Raw genomic sequence first — 14,736 nt, forward strand, 5'->3', positions numbered from 1 at the left:
TTTTTATTTCAAATAAAATAATTATAAAAAAAATCAGCGTAAGTTTTTATTCTAAAGGGAAGGAAATGGTAAATTTGATTCAATTCATTTTCTTTCCTCCCTGGCACGGAGAGCCAAACAGAGTGCGAAGGGAGGATTGGGAATTTTATATTTTTGACTTGTCCAGTAAGTTTACTAAATTGATCAAACATAATATGATACTAATATAATAGAAAAAAGCAACTATTATTGGAACACTGTTTCTATGTTGGGGCTCCTCTCTTCTTGCTCTCATTTCCTCCCTTTCGCTTCAAGATCAAAAGAGCCGTAGTTTTTATCTTATCCTCACCCAGCCGAAGCAATGGCAGCGACGATGGTGAGCTCGGCCGGTGCCTTGCTGGCGATGCTTAACGAGAGCCACCCGCTGCTCAAGCAACATGCCCTGTACAATCTTAACAAATTTGTGGATCAGTTCTGGCCGGAGATCTCCACAAGTGTCCCATTAATGTAACACTCCTTGTATTTCCCATATCTCGTAATTAGAGACTTGAGATTTGGGTCTTCATTTGTAGTTGGGTTTAGGGTTTTGGCTGTATTTGATCTACTTCCCTCCTAGGAAATTGGGAAATAGGATATTCTTTCTGCTCTAACTGTTCTTCTTTCTTTTCTTGGAAGTGGGCTTAATTAAGTTATTTTTCATGTGCATAATTGTTGATTAGTATTTTTCGAGTTTGAAATTTTGATTCCTTTATGAGTTCATTTTCTGGTCACCTAATCTTCTTTGCTCTAAACTCTGATGTAAAGGTTGTCAAGAACATTTTATTAGTTTTGAGTTTCAATTCATATGATTTAGTAAAGAAGAGTTCTATACTACTGGAAGATTTTGCTTTATTATGGTTTGAGTATTTTGTTCTTCTATTGGGCATCCAAATTTAGGTTTTAGGATTTGGTGTTTTCGGAGCAACGTGACAATTGCTGCTAGAACTGGGTGTTTCGGGATGGAAAAATGGACACTGAAAAGTTATTTGTCAAAATTAAGCCTGTCTATAATTTCTGTTGATACACATGTCAGCTAGCAGAATAGGAGTATCTTACTGACTTGTGGCTATAGAAATAAATTTAGGATGCTGGAGCGATGGTGTGAATAGTTGGATGGTCCTATTCTGATGTCACCTTTTTATAAGAGAATGGAGGACAAAAGGATGTTACAGAGTGCAGGCTGATCCATCCCCGGTGATTTGCCTGTGCCACCTTCTTCACTACACTTCATTCATGCCCTTCTTATTATTTGCTTAGACTGATGGCATGAAAAAGGTTGCTTTTAACAAAACTTGCTGCGGGTCATTCCTTTTTGTGGATATTGCCAGTCATAATATTCAGAGTGCTTCATGATGGCATCCAATAATAAGCAACATGCAACAGCTGTTGCATATTTGATAAACGCAAGTGCTTGATTTGTTCTTAATTTTTTTTTGGCAGTGTAATTGAGTAATTCTACTTCATGCTGATAAAAAAAAAAAATCTTCGTTTTTAACTTTTTATGATTTATATTGGAGATCAGGCAACTTCCATAATATTTTCTTGGCAAGCATTGTTCATAGTTTGAAACTTGTGAAGTCTGTACAACTATATTAAATTTTATATTTTCCCATGTAAATTCTTATTTTTAATCACCTTATACTTGATATTTGTCTTCAGGTATTTGCGGTCAATGTTCTTGCTTGTATATTCTATTGCCGATATTGTTTGTTTGTGTTAATTACTTCTGTTGCCAGCTTCCATTATTTTGAGGACTGACTTGAGTTGTGATATTGAGAACTGTTTTTGGTTTGGTAAATGTATCATTTAAATGTGCTATTGGATATGATTGCTTATTGTACTTTATCATACAGAGAGAGCTTATATGAAGATGAGGATTTTGATCAGCACCAGAGACAGCTTGCTGCACTGGTTGTTTCCAAGGTCATAATTAGTTCCTTTGTTCTACTTCTCTTCCTCATTGCCCCCCACCCCTGGGGAATACAGATAAAGTGAATGGACTACTTCAACTGTCTCAAATTACATTGGTTTAGCTTTTCAATATCTATTACACCTTTCTGTTCATCTTCCTAGGACTCAATCAGAGAGAGAGAGAGAGAGAGAGAGAGAGAGAGAGAGTTATCTTTGCTGTTATGCAAATAATATTTTTGTTATCATAAGTAAACAAGCTATTACTTTTAGAACTCTACATATGAAATACATGGGAGATGAGACATCAGGTGAGCAACCTTCTTTGGTTAAAATTTTAGGAATAAGCAAATTAATGAAAGATAATGTGTGCAATAAGGATGGGTAGTATGCTGGTCATGTCTGTAATGACGCCTCTTATCTTAAAAAGGCTGTGCCTTTCTCATGTCAAATGGCTGATGAAGGAATTAGAAGAGATGTAGACAGAGCTAGATTAGTCAATGGGATTGGCTTTGGAGAACTTTTCCTTAGATTTGAATGTTGCTCACAGGATCGTTTTACTTTTCTCATACTAATTGTTTTTTTTTATTTGTTGAACTTAATGCAAGAGAAAAGTATAGGAATTTAGATACTTCAGCTTGGCACTGCTTCAACTATGTGATTTTGACAACTTTATTCTTTTGTTAAGTTGAGTTTTTGCTCTTTTCCTTCCGCAGGTTTTTTGTTACTTGGGTGATTTAAATGATTCCTTATCATATGCCCTTGGAGCTGGTGCTCTTTTTGATGTCTCCGAGGATTCTGATTATGTTCATACTCTTCTTGGTAAGCATGCACATGATCCTGGATTTGTCTTTATGGAAACTTTTGACATTACTCAAAAGACATTAAAATTTGTTGTGCTACAACTAACCATGAAAGGTGGCAAGTTGTTAACTTGAACCGATGTGTGACTATAATCATTTGGGTGGCCCATATTTTAGATTCTCATTCTATAAAACGGTGCACTTAGAAGTGCCTTAACTTTGGTCAGTTAAGAAGTGTCATTGGTACATGCCAATTTGCTGACGCTTCCCTGGTTTTCTTAGTTGGCATTTTTGTTTCTGTTTCTATCCTCAGCTAAGGCAATAGATGAGTATGCTAGTCTAAAAGCAAAGGCATCTGAGTCGACTGTCGAGGCGGAGAATGTGGACCACAGGCTAGAGGCAATTGTGGAGAGAATGCTGGACAAGTATGCAAACCCTGACGTATTTAGTTTGATAATATTTTCATACTTCTTAGATTCTTACAATTCCTTCATTAGGTGCATAATGGATGGTAAATATCAACAAGCCATGGGAATTGCAATTGAATGTAGAAGATTGGATAAACTGGAGGAGGCAATAACAAAGAGTGATAATGTTCATGGAACTCTTTCATATTGCATTAATGTTTCACATGCTTTTGTTAGTCGTAGAGAATATCGACGTGAGGTAAGGAGAACGAAGGATCTATGCTTCATCTTTATTATGTTATATTGTTATGGCATTGCATTGAAGCAATTCTGCATTCGCTTTCTAGTGATGAATGCTTCCTGCAGTAGACTGTCTCATGGAATTCTACATTGAACAGAAATACAAATTGATATCTTTAGATTTGTTCTACAGGTGCTACATCTTCTTGTTAATGTTTATCAGAAGCTGCCTCATCCTGATTATTTGAGCATTTGTCAATGTCTCATGTTCTTGGATGAACCTGAAGGTGTAGCAAGCATACTGGAAAAGCTTTTGCGATCTGAAAATAAGGATGATGTTTTGCTAGCATTTCAAATAGCTTTTGATCTTGTGGAGAATGAACACCAGGCTTTTCTATTAAATGTTAGAGATTGCCTTTCAGTTCCGAAGTCTCAATCTTCAGAATCGGTGCAGCCAAAATCTAGTGATCCTGATTCTGCACAAAATGATAATTCTACTGCTTCAGAGGATGTTCAAATGACAGAAGGAACTTCAGCTTCAATTCCTATTGTGCAGGAAGCAGATCCAAATGAGGCAATATATGCTGAGAGGTTGACAAAAATCAAGGGAATTTTGTCTGGAGAGACATCAATTCAGTTGACCCTACAATTTCTATATAGTCACAACAAGTGAGACATTTTTTAAAAAGTTTTCTTTATACTATTTTGCTGCATTTGAAGGGATAATGAGAAAGGAATTATTGCTTGCCATTTGCTTATAGATCAGATCTTCTTATATTGAAGACAATCAAGCAGTCTGTTGAGATGAGGAACAGTGTTTGTCACAGTGCAACTATTTATGCTAATGCAATTATGCATGCTGGAACGACTGTGGATACATTCCTCAGGGAGAATTTGGTGAGTAGAGGATCTTTCTTTTATATTCCTTTCCTTTTAATTTATTTTTGCATATCTGTTTTTTGATTTGTACTTGTCTTTTTATTATTATTATTATTATTATTATTTTAATTCACAGAAGTGTTTTGCTTATATCAATTATCAGGATTGGTTGAGCAGGGCCACAAATTGGGCCAAATTTAGCGCCACGGCAGGGCTTGGTGTTATCCATAGAGGTCACCTGCAGCAGGGCAGATCGCTAATGAGACCTTATTTGCCCCAGGGTGGATCTGGTGGCGGAGGTAGTCCATACTCAGAAGGAGGTGCTCTATATGCTCTGGGTCTGATTCATGCAAACCATGGCAAGGGCATCAAACAATTCCTTCGTGATAGCCTACGTAGCACAAATGTTGAGGTGTGGTTACTCTCTAATTCTACTGTAGATTTCTTTCTGAGTTAAGAGACTAGAGGTAATCCTGACATTCATAATGAAATGTCATATGCAGGTTATTCAACATGGTGCATGCTTAGGTCTGGGTTTGGCAGCTTTGGGAACTGCTGATGAAGAAATCTATGATGACATAAAAAGCACTTTGTATACTGATAGTGCTGTTGCTGGTGAAGCTGCTGGTATCAGTATGGGTTTGCTTATGGTTGGATCTGCGAGTGAGAAAGCAAGTGAGATGCTTACTTATGCTCATGAGACACAGCATGAGAAGATCATTAGGTAAAAATTGAACTAGATCTTGGATATTAGGATGAGCTTTTAATTCTGTTCTTTGATTCATAATATTTTCAATGGTTGCAGGGGATTGGCATTAGGTATAGCTCTCACTGTGTATGGAAGAGAAGAAGAAGCAGACACACTAATTGAGCAAATGACTCGTGATCAGGATCCAATACTTCGTTATGGTGGCATGTATGCTCTGGCATTGGCCTACAGGGGAACAGCAAACAACAAGGCAATTCGACAACTGTTGCACTTTGCTGTATCAGATGTGAGTGATGATGTAAGGAGGACTGCAGTTCTTGCTCTTGGATTTGTACTGTATTCTGAGCCAGAGCAGGTTTGTTCATGACTCTTTAACCTTCTTTTGTGGTTAACAGTCCAACATTTGATATTCCCATTCTTTTTTCTATTATATTATGTCTTGGTCATAGTATGTGGTAAGGTTATTGCAGATGTTTTGCTGCTCTTGTTGTGTTGCTTGTCAGCTTTTACCATTTTGCCTCTTTCTGTTGTATGTTCTCCACCTAATATTTTTATGGCTGTAACTTTTGGTAAATTGCACTTCACCATGCCACTGCAGACTCCTCGAATCGTCTCCTTGCTGTCAGAGTCCTACAACCCACATGTGCGGTATGGTGCAGCCCTTGCAGTAGGCATTTCCTGTGCAGGCACTGGATTGAGCGAGGCTATATCATTGCTAGAACCTTTGACATCAGATGTGGTTGATTTTGTCCGTCAAGGTGCTCTTATTGCAATGGCTATGGTCATGGTGCAGATGAATGAGGCCAGTGATTCTCGTGTTGGAACATTCAGGTACTGCATTATTGTTATGTTTGTTATGCTGTTCTTTACTTGAAATGTCTGATGCCTAATGCATTTTATTACCCTACTCCTTTTGGAGGAAAAAGAAGCGTTAATGTAGTTCTTTATGCCTCTCTCTCTGTCTCTCTCAAATTTTAGGCGACAATTGGAAAAGATAATTCTTGATAAGCATGAAGACACCATGAGCAAGATGGGTGCAATCCTTGCTTCTGGAATACTTGATGCTGGTGGAAGGAATGTGACAATAAGATTGCTTTCCAAGACAAAACACGATAAAGTCACTGCAGTAGTTGGTCTAGCTGTTTTCAGCCAGTTTTGGTATTGGTATCCTCTCATTTATTTCATAAGCTTATCATTCTCCCCCACAGCTTTTATTGGGCTAAACTATGACCTGAAAGTTCCAAAATTTGAGTTCTTATCAAATGCAAAGCCCTCTTTATTCGAGTATCCAAAGCCAACTACTGTGCCCACCGCCACATCTGCCGTGAAACTCCCCACAGCAGTTTTGTCAACTTCAGCAAAAGCCAAGGCTAGGGCCAAGAAAGAAGCAGAGCAGAAAGCTAATGCAGAGAAGGCAACAGAGGCAGAGTCTTCATCTTCTGCAACAAACACTGGAAAGGAGAAATCATCCAGTGAGAAGGACGCAGATTCCATGCAGGTAAATATCACACGTTTTTTCAGAAAGTGTACAATTTTAATGGTGAAGCAATTTTGTATCTTCCCATTTAACTTTTAGATTACTGTTTCATCGTTATTTTGGGACTAGTGTATGTTAACATATAATTATTTTGCTCCAATGCATTCTGTGGGTGCACAAGTTTTAGAATTCACAATTTGCAAGTAATCAATTAATCAGATTCGTTATGGTTCATTGTATCTTTTGATAGGTTGAGTGTCAGCCAGAGAAGAAAGCAGAGCCTGAACCTTCTTTTGAAATTTTGACCAACCCAGCAAGAGTTGTGCCTGCGCAGGAGAAGTTCATTAAATTCATGGAAAATAGTAGATATGCTCCGGTGAAGTTAGTGCCTTCGGGTTTTGTCCTCCTGAGAGACTTGCAACCAACAGAACCAGAGGTGCTTTCTCTTACGGATGCACCTTCATCCACAGTGTCAACTACTGGCGGTTCAGCTACAGGACAACAAGGCTCTGCATCAGCCATGGCTGTTGATGAGGAACCCCAGCCACCTCAGCCTTTTGAGTACACGTCGTGATTCTGGTCTGGCCATAGTGATTTTCATTTCAGTCCTCGTTCATGGTGCTTTTAACTGGTGGAGAAGATCAAATTGTGTCAACGTCCACGTCAATGTTGCATCGAAATGGCCAACCTGAGGCAAGTTTGCTAGTTTCAAAATTTTCTCATCTGCAGCTTTCGTGTTGTCTAGAAAACCATTTTTTGGGGACCCAAGTGCTTTGATCCACGCACAATATCACTTTCTGTAGATGTTTTGGAAATGGAATTTTAAGTCCATTTTGTAGTGATTTTACATTTCAATTTACTATCTAAATGTGTTCTTTTTTATTGTCTTCATTATGCTGCGACTCTTTTCCGCAATTGTTTTCCCATCAGCTTCCACTTCTATGTGATTCTTCCCTAAGGCTTCTTTAAATAAATCAATCAATCAATTCAATGCTCACACAAGTATGCATTTTTTTTTCATATGTTTTAAGTTAAAAAGTTTAATATTTTGGGTAAATTAAAAATCATAGTTTAGTTTTTTTTTTCAGCATAAGGTTTTATTCTGTTAGGTCATTATTTAGTTTTGATATTTGCTAAATTTTAGAAGTTATAATATAAATTATATTAAATTTATTTATTCCACAATCGCTGGTTAAGTTCCGTTGGTTTACAATCTTTATTATCAAGTGTACAAGTTAAACGATAAGCTCCATCATCGAAAACAGGCATAAAGATTGAGGCCCTATCTAAGAAGCTACTCTAAACATAATTCAGGCCCACAGTGAATACGCAAAAGGAATCCAACCCAAGCTATTCCGAACCGACTTCCAAAGCTTCATTTCCAAACCAAGGAACTGGAGCCTCAGAAAATGGAATAAATATCCTCGACCGACGTCTAGTAGCATAGAGCTTTGGTAACCATCAGAGACTGGTCGGTGAAAATATCCTCCAGATGCAACCTCACCATTAAGCCAAAGCATAAAGAATACGATATCTGGCCTTCTGATAAACATGCTCCACATCCAAAAACAATAGCTTTTACATTTTGATAATCAATAATACTGTTTCATGAAGATTTCAGAGGGAAAAAAACTCATTTTCTTTTTCTTCGATCGGCTATATAGGTGAATTTTGCATGTCATTAAGGCTTGTAGTTATACAAGTCTATAATATTATTGGATTGGAGAGTAGCTGTATATCATCCCACTTTCTTACCACCATTAGAACAATCACATGAAAGGTTAGCAGGAATGTCACATGCAAATCAAGCTCAATATCATCTCATATACGCTATCTAATTTTCAAAGTTGAAAGTTCAAATGATGAAATATACACAGCACGCACTTCATCTCTTTAATTAGGTTCATGAAAAGAGGTGGTAAAAAGCAAGGGCAAGAGCGTTTGTTTGCCTGTGACACACATTAATAATGGGAGGTGAAAGTATGCATCAAACCATGAGATCCACATTAATCCACAAGGCTCCTTTCTTCTCTCTCCACAGTCAAACCAGGCCCATCTTCGGACCCCATCTCTAAAATTTCACCTTTTTTTCGGAAGAAACAAACAGACAGACAGAGAGAGAGAGAGAGAGAGAAAAGCTTCCATGGTGGTACCCCATGCTACCTTCTGCTCTTCTATCGTCGCAACCTCACCTTCATTTTCTACCCTTGTCTTATTATAATACCCTCTCTCTCTCTCTCTCTCCAATCAGGTTCTCTAACTTCCATGCAACTTCTGTTTCATAAATTTTCCCACTTAATTATTCATCTCCCTGAGACCTAGTTCCATATTGTAGCATATTTACCTGAATTGTCAATTACTTGCTGTAAATTACTAACTGGGTTACTATCATTTTTTTCTTTCAGGAGGAGGACCCATCTGGGAAATTTCACTAGGGTTTTTGTCCTTGCATGAATTGAGCTATCACTTTAGGGTTTTCTGATTAAAGTTATCCATATATATAGCTATGGATAAAGAAGACGACTACTCGGTATCTTTAGCTTAAAGCTTATTGTCGTTAATGTTTGTATGTTTTTGTTGATATATCATTTCATCACCATGTTACATTGCTCTGAGCTTCACTTGTTGCAGGCAACCTTTACTGGTCTAGACTACTCTCTAGATCACCATAGTCATCATCAACAACAAGATCACGAATTCGTTAAGTCTCGAATTGGTGGAACTTCTGGTGATATCAGCAGTGGAATGATCGATTATATGCTCAATAATCCCCATCCCCTTCAGCAACAACTATCATCTGGGTTTTGCACTTCAACTTCTCTTGATAAATTGAGCTTTGCAGATGTCATGCAATTTGCAGATTTTGGGCCTAAGTTGGCCTTGAATCAAACTAAGATATCTGAGGAAGGAACTGCTATTGATCCAGTTTATTTCCTAAAGTTTCCTGTATTGAATGATAAGAGGGAGGAACAGCATCTAATGGTTCCTCATCTAGGTGGAGAAAATGAAGAGAGATTTAAAGGAGTATGTAATGTGGAAAATGAAGCAGGAATATTGGTGCGAGAAGATAGAGTTGTTGGAGAGGAAGAAGAAACTAGGGTTTCGGATAATACGTCGGTGCAACTCCAGTTTCTTGGAGACCAAGATCTTCAAAACAAGAACAATGCTGCGCCGGAGGTGAAGAACAAGAGGAGAAGGCCAAGAACTGTCAAAACTACCGAGGAAGTGGAAAGCCAAAGAATGACTCATATTGCAGTGGAAAGAAATCGAAGGAAGCAAATGAACGAGCATCTTCGAGTTTTGAGGTCTCTCATGCCGGGATCTTATGTACAAAGGGTATCAAATTTTGCATTTTTTTTTCTTCAAAATCTTTGTTGGATCTAAAACCCTTTTGATATTTTAGTTGTTTTTTGCTTTGTGGATATTTTGACAGGGAGACCAAGCTTCTATTATCGGTGGAGCCATTGAATTCGTAAGAGAATTGGAGCAACTCCTTCAATGCCTAGAATCGCAAAAGCGTCGAAGACTCTGTGGAGAAACTCCAAGACAGATGGGAGATAACTCTTTCACAGTCCAGCAATCTCAGTCACCAATATTCTTTCCTCCTTTGAATCTTCCAAATGATCAAATGAAATTTGCGGACTTTGAAACTGGACTCCGCGAGGAAACTGCTGAGAACAAGTCCTGCTTGGCTGATGTCGAGGTGAAGCTTTTAGGGTTTGATGCCCTGATCAAGATCCTATCTAGGAGAAGACCAGGCCAGCTCATTAAGACTATGGCAGCTTTAGAAGATATGCAGCTTGATATCCTCCACACCAACATCACCACCATTGAGCAAACTGTTCTTTATTCATTCAATGTCAAGGTACAACACCATCATCTTCTTCTTCTAAAATCATCAGAAACAAACCCAGATTTATTTTTGCAATGGTAATTATTACTAGACAGTTGGAATTGGATTCTAAGTTCTTTACTCGAAGATGAATATATCTTTAATTATTGCCTATAATTTGTGCAGATTGAAAATGAATGTGGGTTCACAGCAGAAGATATAGCAAGTTCTGTACAACAGATATTCAGTTTTATTCATGCAAACAGCAGCATGTAACGTAATCTACATGGCCTCATGGATCTTTTCTGTACTTTTTATTTTTCTCACAATGGATGAATTCATTTCTTCTTTTGGGGAACGTAAATTTGCTTAGCAGAACTAAGTAGTGGTGATTCTGGAGAGCAAATAAGCTAACTCTCTTGTTCTCTTCTATTTTACTGCATATTTCCCCCCCCTTTATAGCGGATTATTGTGGCAGCATATGTGGTTATCCCCTTGAGATATCATTTGCTGAATAGTTCTATGTCATTGCAGAATTTAAAAAAGTTATTAATCAATAAATTTGGGAGATGATAAGAAACCCAATCAGATAAAAATAATTTATGGATTTTAATAACTAGGAGATGAGCTCGATTCCAATTTTGGGAATAGGGAGAAAATGTTAACAGTCTGCTTAGTGAAAATTCGAATTAGTTGAGTTTAATGGATTTCAGACGACGGATGATATATAAATTTTTTTTTATGGGTACTAATGATATACAAGGGATAAAGTATCCAAATTTTCTGCAGTTAAAAACTTCAGATCAATGTTGTATGGTGTAGATGTACCGGATCTTTATCCTTATTAGGGTTGACTATTATCGCTTGAAGGACAAAAACCTGCGACCATGGCAACAGAATAGAAGCGCTGACTTTTGTGAACCCATGTGGAATCTCTCTATCTTGTCCCTCTCAAGTGTATATGCGAGAGGAGAGGAAGAAGATGAGGGTGGAGACAGTTTCTGCAATGGTTTTTGTTTGAACTAAAATGATTTAGCACGCATTCTGAGGTGGTGCAAAGTCAACGAGTCCCGTACCTTCTCCTTCTCACCGTGGATTGACTTGTCAGGAATCAAGATCTGGTAGTATTAGGCTGCTGATGCTGGCATTTTTTGCTTGTGGGGTCCTCATATCTGAGTCATGTTTGGATTTGGGAAAGGTTCATTCACCTCCTTCATCACCCACCATTTTCTCTTTCGCTATCATGATTAATTTGTTAAGTCTAATTTTGTCGTAACTTGGATACATGTACAAGGTGTTTGATCATGTGGGGTTTCAGTCAAGGGCTCCAGAGACTGGCTTGTTTAGATGGAACCCTCGGCATTAATTGATTGTGGAGCATAAGTCGGTTGACAGGATTCCATCTGCCCTATTATTCAAGAAGCCTCAACGATGAAGACTTCCCCATTATCGAAATGACTAACTAGAGAAACTGTTGTGTTCCACAAGCAAAATGTTGCTCATAATAATCTGTATAACAGTAGCTAGTGAAAAAGGAATCTATATTCTAATATTTATTTGGTTATCGTGTAAATTTTTAAATTATCATGTGAGATTAAATTATTTATATATAAAAATTTTATCTAAACATAATAATCAATATGCAAAACGCATTAACCGTGAGTTTCCAGATTGAACAGTAAAAATTTAAAAAAAAAAAATTAAATAATTCCACGTAAAAATGAAATCATATTTATATTTGAAATCTACTACTAACCAAATATAGGAAGAATTGGCTGTAAATGAAAGGAATTATTATGTTTTGATATCAAAAAAAAAAAAAAAGAAAAAGAAAATATACTTGACGGGTTCTCACGAAAGTAGTAATATGTTTGATGGGCCTGAATAAATAATCGAACATGACCAAGCCCAATCTAAATTCATCTAATGGGCCGAGAACATTGAAGCCCAATCCCAGACGATGCACCAATATAAACCCTCAGAAACCCATATTGCCAAAACCCTAGTGCCTCTTGCTATTTTCCACACATCAGCGGCCGCTAAGCTAGGCACTGAGAGAGAGAGAGAAAGAGAGGGGAAGAGAAACAATGGTGTCCGGGTCAGGGATATGCGCCAAGAGGGTAGTGGTGGATGCAAGGCACCACATGCTTGGTAGGCTTGCGTCTATCATAGCAAAGGAACTCTTGAACGGCCAAAAAGTCGTGGTTGTAAGGTGCGAGGAGATTTGCATCTCTGGTGGCTTGGTGCGGCAGAAGATGAAGTACATGAGGTTCTTGCGTAAGCGCATGAACACCAAGCCTTCTCATGGCCCCATCCACTTTCGGGCTCCTGCTAAGATCCTCTGGCGCACAATCCGCGGGTAAGATCATGTTTTTTTTTTTTTCTGGATTCCACTTTCTGTTCATTAGATTGAATTATGCAATGAGATTTTAACTAAGAATAAAATGCTGTCTCTGGATTATGCAAATTTGTAACATTGGTCAGAATTTTATACCTTGAATTCAAAGTTGCCCATTTTAGTTTAGAAAGCTCACCGTAACTGTGAATCATGGGTTCATTGTTATTCTGCTTCCGAGTTGGTGATGAGGTGATAATGCTTTTTAGGGATGATACATTTTTTTTTCAAATTCAGTTATTAATGCATATTTGTTACGATTTGTTTTCTATAAGTATAGGTGCCACTTGGGCATTCTAAATTTGCCTTTTTTTTTTTGAAGAATGATTCCCCACAAAACCAAGCGTGGAGAGGCTGCCCTTGCTCGTTTGAAGGTTTATGAGGGAGTTCCACCACCATATGATAAGATGAAGAGGATGGTTATTCCTGATGCTCTCAAGTGAGTTCTTTGAATATGATATCATGTCTTCTCTTTATTTGATTGCCTCTCACTGGATATTGATATTCTTCCTTGCTGGGTATTGCAAACGAATCAGGGTGTTGAGGCTTCAGGCTGGACACAAGTACTGTTTGCTGGGCAGGCTTTCATCTGAGGTGGGATGGAACCACTATGAGACCATCAAGGTATGGAGTGTCTTACCATCTATTTTTTAAACTTATTTGATTGTTTGGCCGGTTCTGTGAGCTGTGTATAGAGCATTTGGGCAGTTCACCACTCTATTTTATACCTTGTTGTTAATGCTAGAATTTCATACCAAGTAAAGGCACTGTAAAATCTCGATAGTAGAGTTGGGAACAGTAGTTGTGGTGGTTTTAAATTTTTTTTATACTTGAATTTAGCATGTTTTGTTCCTTGGTATATATTCTCTAGTAGTTGCATGACTTTTGATGTTTATGTTGATACCTTTTCTGGCGGTCTGTTATTATCTGCAGGAGCTTGAGAGGAAGAGAAAGGAGAAGGCTCAGGTGGCCTACGAGAGGAAGAAGCAGTTGACAAAACTGAGGGTTAAAGCTGAGAAGGTTGCAGAGGAGAAGCTTGGATCCCAGCTAGACATCATTTCTCCCATCAAATATTAATTGGGAGAGGAGGTCGTTTTACCGTTGGGAAATTTGAGATTATTGTTGTTGCAGCTAAATTTGTTTTCTGTTTCTAGAGTTTCTTTTTGACTGGATTATTTTATGTCATGCCATATAGATCTCTCTTGCAACTTTGCTTTTGGGCTTAATAGTAGCAGTATGTTGAATTATAAATTATCAAATTTCTGATTTATATGCAGTAAAATTTAATGAACTTTGTTGTTACGAAAGTGGGATTGGAGTTGCTGTCGAAGAATGAAAGAAACAGAAACAGATAGCTATTAACTGAATAGTGTAGATGCATAGTTGCCTGCTCGAGGGGCGTACTTTGCCATGGCGGCTGAGCTTTCTTGTATGCGTTGTGGGTTGCAATTGCAAGCCTGCAATGTGCCTTAATCGTTAGTTCTACAAAACAATTAGCTATTAGGAAGGAACCCAGAAAAATATAGGTACTAGATCTTAAGAGCTTAATGGAATGTCTAGTGAGATTATACTTCTGTTGATTCAATGTTACAGTGATTTTGGTTTAAGTTGGTGCCTAAGAAATTGATTAGTGATAAATTTCTTTTATTAACTAGCTCGTCTTTTATTAATTCTGAAAAATGGATTAAACTATTTAGGCTATTTGGTTATAAGTGATCGTGGTTTAATTTGGAGTATAGGCAAGAATTGCTCTTCGTTGCTTGCTTCACTTGAAGGACGTGCAGTAAAACAAATTCTATGGTTGTTATACTCTAAGCTTCCGCATTTGTTAACACTTCCTAATGTTTTCCTTTCTGAGGGGTAAAAAGAACAATTGCCCCTAGCTTCTCCTTTTATTTTGGTAATTTGGTGCCTGAGAAATTTGCTAAGCTTCTATTTTACCAAAATAAATTGAACAATTGCATCATATTGAATTCATATAGAAGGTAGTATAAGTGAATTCTATGATGCAATTCCAAATGAGGGGTAAAAAGAACAATTGCATCATATTGAATTCATAGAATTCACT

General features: G+C 37.7%; 3 protein-coding genes across 5 annotated transcripts; all 3 read left to right on the top strand.

Annotated features, from left to right (window-relative positions):
* Positions 1 to 161: 161 nt before the first annotated feature.
* On the top strand, positions 162 to 7,332 carry LOC110600964 (26S proteasome non-ATPase regulatory subunit 1 homolog A). Its single transcript, XM_021737919.2, has 13 exons — positions 162 to 486; positions 1,872 to 1,941; positions 2,643 to 2,748; positions 3,043 to 3,154; positions 3,227 to 3,395; positions 3,570 to 4,045; positions 4,138 to 4,273; positions 4,419 to 4,667; positions 4,759 to 4,979; positions 5,061 to 5,319; positions 5,563 to 5,795; positions 5,943 to 6,462; positions 6,692 to 7,332. Exons 1-13 carry the CDS (start codon positions 341 to 343, stop codon positions 7,013 to 7,015), a joined length of 3,021 nt encoding a protein of 1,006 aa, XP_021593611.1. The 5' UTR covers positions 162 to 340; the 3' UTR covers positions 7,016 to 7,332.
* Positions 7,333 to 8,532: 1,200 nt separating this feature from the next.
* On the top strand, positions 8,533 to 10,788 carry LOC110601070 (transcription factor FAMA). 3 transcript variants are annotated; one of them, XM_021738074.2, is made up of 5 exons: positions 8,533 to 8,692; positions 8,847 to 8,971; positions 9,073 to 9,777; positions 9,875 to 10,306; positions 10,460 to 10,788. In XM_021738074.2, exons 2-5 carry the CDS (start codon positions 8,948 to 8,950, stop codon positions 10,547 to 10,549), a joined length of 1,251 nt encoding a protein of 416 aa, XP_021593766.1. In that variant the 5' UTR covers positions 8,533 to 8,692; positions 8,847 to 8,947; the 3' UTR covers positions 10,550 to 10,788. The 3 variants fall into 3 exon arrangements, with proteins under 3 accessions (XP_021593766.1, XP_021593765.1, XP_021593764.1); XM_021738073.2 differs by lacking the exon at positions 8,533 to 8,692 and having other exon boundaries at positions 8,699 to 8,971; XM_021738072.2 differs by lacking the exons at positions 8,533 to 8,692; positions 8,847 to 8,971 and having other exon boundaries at positions 9,010 to 9,777.
* A 1,477-nt stretch (positions 10,789 to 12,265) lies between these two features.
* Positions 12,266 to 13,959, top strand: LOC110602141 (60S ribosomal protein L13a-4). Its single transcript, XM_021739572.2, has 4 exons — positions 12,266 to 12,632; positions 12,991 to 13,107; positions 13,205 to 13,292; positions 13,602 to 13,959. Exons 1-4 carry the CDS (start codon positions 12,361 to 12,363, stop codon positions 13,743 to 13,745), a joined length of 621 nt encoding a protein of 206 aa, XP_021595264.1. The 5' UTR covers positions 12,266 to 12,360; the 3' UTR covers positions 13,746 to 13,959.
* The last annotated feature ends 777 nt before the right edge of the window (positions 13,960 to 14,736 follow it).

The sequence above is a fragment of the Manihot esculenta genome, chromosome 15, assembly GCF_001659605.2.
Source record: "Manihot esculenta cultivar AM560-2 chromosome 15, M.esculenta_v8, whole genome shotgun sequence".
NCBI classification, from domain to species: Eukaryota; Viridiplantae; Streptophyta; class Magnoliopsida; order Malpighiales; family Euphorbiaceae; genus Manihot; species Manihot esculenta.

Coding starts and splice junctions, on each gene's coding strand:
- LOC110600964 (XM_021737919.2), top strand. CDS start 341: ATGGCAGCGACGATGGTGAGCTCGGCCGGTGCCTTGCTGGCGATGCTT. Junction 4,668..4,758: donor TACGTAGCACAAATGTTGAG/GTGTGGTTACTC, acceptor TGTCATATGCAG/GTTATTCAACATGGTGCATG. Junction 6,463..6,691: donor AGGACGCAGATTCCATGCAG/GTAAATATCACA, acceptor ATCTTTTGATAG/GTTGAGTGTCAGCCAGAGAA.
- LOC110601070 (XM_021738072.2), top strand. CDS start 9,010: ATGTTTTTGTTGATATATCATTTCATCACCATGTTACATTGCTCTGAG. Junction 9,778..9,874: donor CGGGATCTTATGTACAAAGG/GTATCAAATTTT, acceptor ATATTTTGACAG/GGAGACCAAGCTTCTATTAT. Junction 10,307..10,459: donor TTTATTCATTCAATGTCAAG/GTACAACACCAT, acceptor TAATTTGTGCAG/ATTGAAAATGAATGTGGGTT.
- LOC110602141 (XM_021739572.2), top strand. CDS start 12,361: ATGGTGTCCGGGTCAGGGATATGCGCCAAGAGGGTAGTGGTGGATGCA. Junction 12,633..12,990: donor CTCTGGCGCACAATCCGCGG/GTAAGATCATGT, acceptor TTTTTTTTGAAG/AATGATTCCCCACAAAACCA. Junction 13,293..13,601: donor ACCACTATGAGACCATCAAG/GTATGGAGTGTC, acceptor TATTATCTGCAG/GAGCTTGAGAGGAAGAGAAA.